The sequence below is a fragment of the Adiantum capillus-veneris genome, chromosome 12 (assembly GCF_014529385.1).
Source record: "Adiantum capillus-veneris isolate H3 chromosome 12, ASM1452938v2, whole genome shotgun sequence".
Lineage (NCBI taxonomy): Eukaryota > Viridiplantae > Streptophyta > Polypodiopsida > Polypodiales > Pteridaceae > Adiantum > Adiantum capillus-veneris.
Genome location: NC_140942.1, coordinates 65,111,121 through 65,114,274, shown reverse-complemented (window position 1 = coordinate 65,114,274; position 3,154 = coordinate 65,111,121). Strand labels below are relative to the sequence as shown.

The window sequence follows — 3,154 nt, the reverse complement described above, 5'->3', positions numbered from 1 at the left end:
GTATTGACGACGACCGAATTTCTATCCGTTTCTGACCCAGAAATGCCTCGACTGTGGAGCGATGAGGAGGATGCAAGACTGGTAGGAGAGGAGCCGCAAGGGCAAGGGGTGCCGAAGAAAATGAATGACGCCATGCGAGAAAAGATCATGAAGTTCTGTATACTAAATTCAGCGTCGATGCAAAAATGGCTTGAAAGGTACGAAGAGGAGAAAGAGAGACGCAATAGGGAGCGACACGATTTCAGGCGAAGCTGAATGACTAGAGGATTACCCTTGCTAGACTATCTCGCTCCTCTACCTGAATTCCCTACAATGGCATGGTTGGACAAGACAGTGAGAGCAGATCGACAGATCGGAGAACCCATATCTCTAGAAGAGGAAGAGCTGGCTACATTATCTTTTCACTGGGCATAGGCCAGGCTGCCTGTCCTCTGCCCAAGTTTTTTTTTTTTCTGTTATGGTCATCACTATATGCGTCGCTAAGCCCGTCGAAATATGCGTCGATAATATTACCTTTCGACCTGTATATCGACGCATATAGCGACGTTTTTGTAGGGACGCGTATATCGACGGAATGCGTCTAAACCTGTGTCGAAGGTCCCCTTTTTTGTTGTAGTGGATTAGGGCCCTTTATATATAATTATGCGGCCCTGCCGAGCTTTTCAGTTTTCCCAGCGGGCCCGTAGGGAAATCTAAATAGCTCGGCGGGCCCGTAGGAAAAATTTAAAAGCCCAATGAAATTTTAGTGGGTTTCCAGGTCGCCCTAAACCGGATTCTTTGTGATCATGTTAAGTGTAATCATGTAAATGTGTCAATAAGAACCTTGTGATCACACAAAATTTGTGATAATTACGTAAATACTAAATCTCTATTGATTTATAATAATAAGAGGCTAAAATGCTAGATTTATGCTAATGCCTCGCTAATGCCAACCTTAAGTACAATCTAATGGGGAAATATAGTAAACACTCAAACACTTTCTATGGCAGCCCTAAGTTCTAAGGAATCCTTAATTGTGCAATTATGATAGTGGTCTCAAAGTGTGTTTCTAAATCTTCAAACGTAGCCTTATGCACACAAAGGCAAGATTGAAATAAACCTTGAACAAAAAACCATAGTATAAACACATAATTTTAAGAGAGCCACTAGAATCAAATTGGAGCTTGCATAGCCATCAATTATGCAAAACCTATAGCCCTTTGACTCCAATTCAGATTCACATCATGTTCTTTTGCTCTAGCGATTAGATTCCTTATTTCGGACCATTTAATTAGTGTACAACTTGAACCATCATGGATAAATTAAATTTGTAATGAAATTAAATTTGAAATCCATCTATACAAGATTTTGTCTTGTAGCAATTGCGTACAAGCCTAATTGATGGAGCACATTGCAACTATGTGTACAAATTCAGTGGACTATAAGCGGTTACACATTTTCAAGTATGAAGGAAAGTGATACACTCGGTGAGTGGTAAGAGGTTACACATTTGCAAGTATGCAAGAAAGTGATACATTGGCTGGGTGATCATAAGGGATTGTGCATTTGCAAGTATGGAGGAAATTGCTACAATTATGTTGGCTACACTCTTGTATGTAAATGAGATGAAATGTACAAAGGTAGAGATATGGAATACAACAAGGAAGGAAGGTGGGGAGGGCATTTTTTGGTAGTGATCATAGATCATGGTTGACATGATTGGAATAATCCAGTGTACCAGCACCTTCCCAACCCATCCACTCTTCCCAATCCTCCCAGTCTTCATCATACACCCCCATCATTGGTTCACTAACAAAGGGTTCTGTTGGTATGCATGCTTGTGAGTTTCCTGGTAGGTTGTTCATCACTACCTACAAAACACACAGGTAAAGAGCCATTAAATTAATGCCTTGAAAAATTTTCCACTTTGGTTAGCTTCAATGAACTACTCCAAAAAGATACATAGATTCACAGTGGAAGTACTCCTAAGTTGGGAAAGTAGCACTCAAGTGCCAAACGAAAAGCCACGTTCTTTTATGTTATTATTTGAGATTTTGCAATGTGGTTTAGGGGATTAATGGGGCAAGGGTTGAACGTAACACCGGACGCGTTGTTGCTCTTGTGCTCTACAAATTCTGAAGCTCATATAAGAGATGAATCAGTACCTCATAAGCATTGGTGATTTGCATGAAACTGGTAGCGCAGGAGTCGCTTTTGCAGACGTCCGGATGAAACTGCAGGCAGAAATAATGATGTAAGGAGCGGCAACGTCATAGAGGCACGAGCATGGAGTAGTAATGAAGGGAATTACAGAAATGGAGAGCTACCTTTAAGGCGAGCTTGCGGTAGGCCCTCTTGACGTCCTGCGGGGAGGCGCCCTGGGCCAGGCCAAGTCTCTGGAGAGCCACGTCCGGCAAAGTAGCTGCTCGGGCATGCACTACGCAGCGTTGTTGATTGGCCTCATGACGCCTTTGGGGAGGGACAACAGCAGAATGACGCAGTCGAAAGCGCGATTTCGTGAGTGAGGCCTTCGATTGCAGTCCGCTAACGCTCAATATCATGCAGCACGCCATGCAACTTGACGTTTCTGACTGAAGTCAACGTAGGCTGGCTCGCAACTTCGTACTCTTGCACTAATCAAATGATAGCTAGATCTGTTCAAATATCTTGCATTCATCACTTACCGACCATCTGCATGAGAGAACATTCGACAAATGATAAAATCAATCAAACCTTGTTGCCCATTTGTGTTGTTGTCACTTGACTGCATGTATGACGTACTATTTTTTGCATGTTATTTGGTTATTTTGAATTGTACCACCTTGCACCAATGCAACTTCTTTAACCTCTTGAAAGAGATTGAAGATTGACACCACCACCACATAACCTACCGCTAACTTAGAGCTACAAGTTGGAGTTGGCATGGTTGACGTGATGTCACAGCTAGATCTCCATTGACAAAAATTACTCCATATTAGTTCAAAAGTAAGTTTTTACATGACTGAGTTGAAAAGTTTTGAGAAAAAATTGCGCTTATCAAATAGTCGGCATCTATGCCTAAGGTTAGCACTACATAACATGACCTTCCCTGCACGTAGCTTGTTGTTGTCCATAAAAGTAGATTTCTTTCCATGTTGTACTACACTATACGTGCGCGCGCACGTGAGAGAGAGAG

At 42.2% G+C, this 3,154-nt stretch overlaps 1 protein-coding gene across 1 annotated transcript; it reads right to left on the bottom strand.

Moving 5' to 3' along the window:
* Positions 1–1,676: 1,676 nt before the first annotated feature.
* On the bottom strand, positions 1,677–2,552 carry LOC147445842 (chaperone protein dnaJ 8, chloroplastic-like). The gene is made up of 3 exons (XM_086524637.1): positions 2,307–2,552; positions 2,145–2,213; positions 1,677–1,850 (listed from the first exon to the last, which is right to left on the bottom strand). Exons 1-3 carry the CDS (start codon positions 2,550–2,552, stop codon positions 1,677–1,679), a joined length of 489 nt encoding a protein of 162 aa, XP_086380763.1.
* Positions 2,553–3,154: the final 602 nt, after the last annotated feature.

Coding starts and splice junctions, on each gene's coding strand:
- LOC147445842 (XM_086524637.1), bottom strand. CDS start 2,552: ATGGCGTGCTGCATGATATTGAGCGTTAGCGGACTGCAATCGAAGGCC. Junction 2,214..2,306: donor ACCGCAAGCTCGCCTTAAAG/GTAGCTCTCCAT, acceptor TTCTGCCTGCAG/TTTCATCCGGACGTCTGCAA. Junction 1,851..2,144: donor AAATCACCAATGCTTATGAG/GTACTGATTCAT, acceptor TGTGTTTTGTAG/GTAGTGATGAACAACCTACC.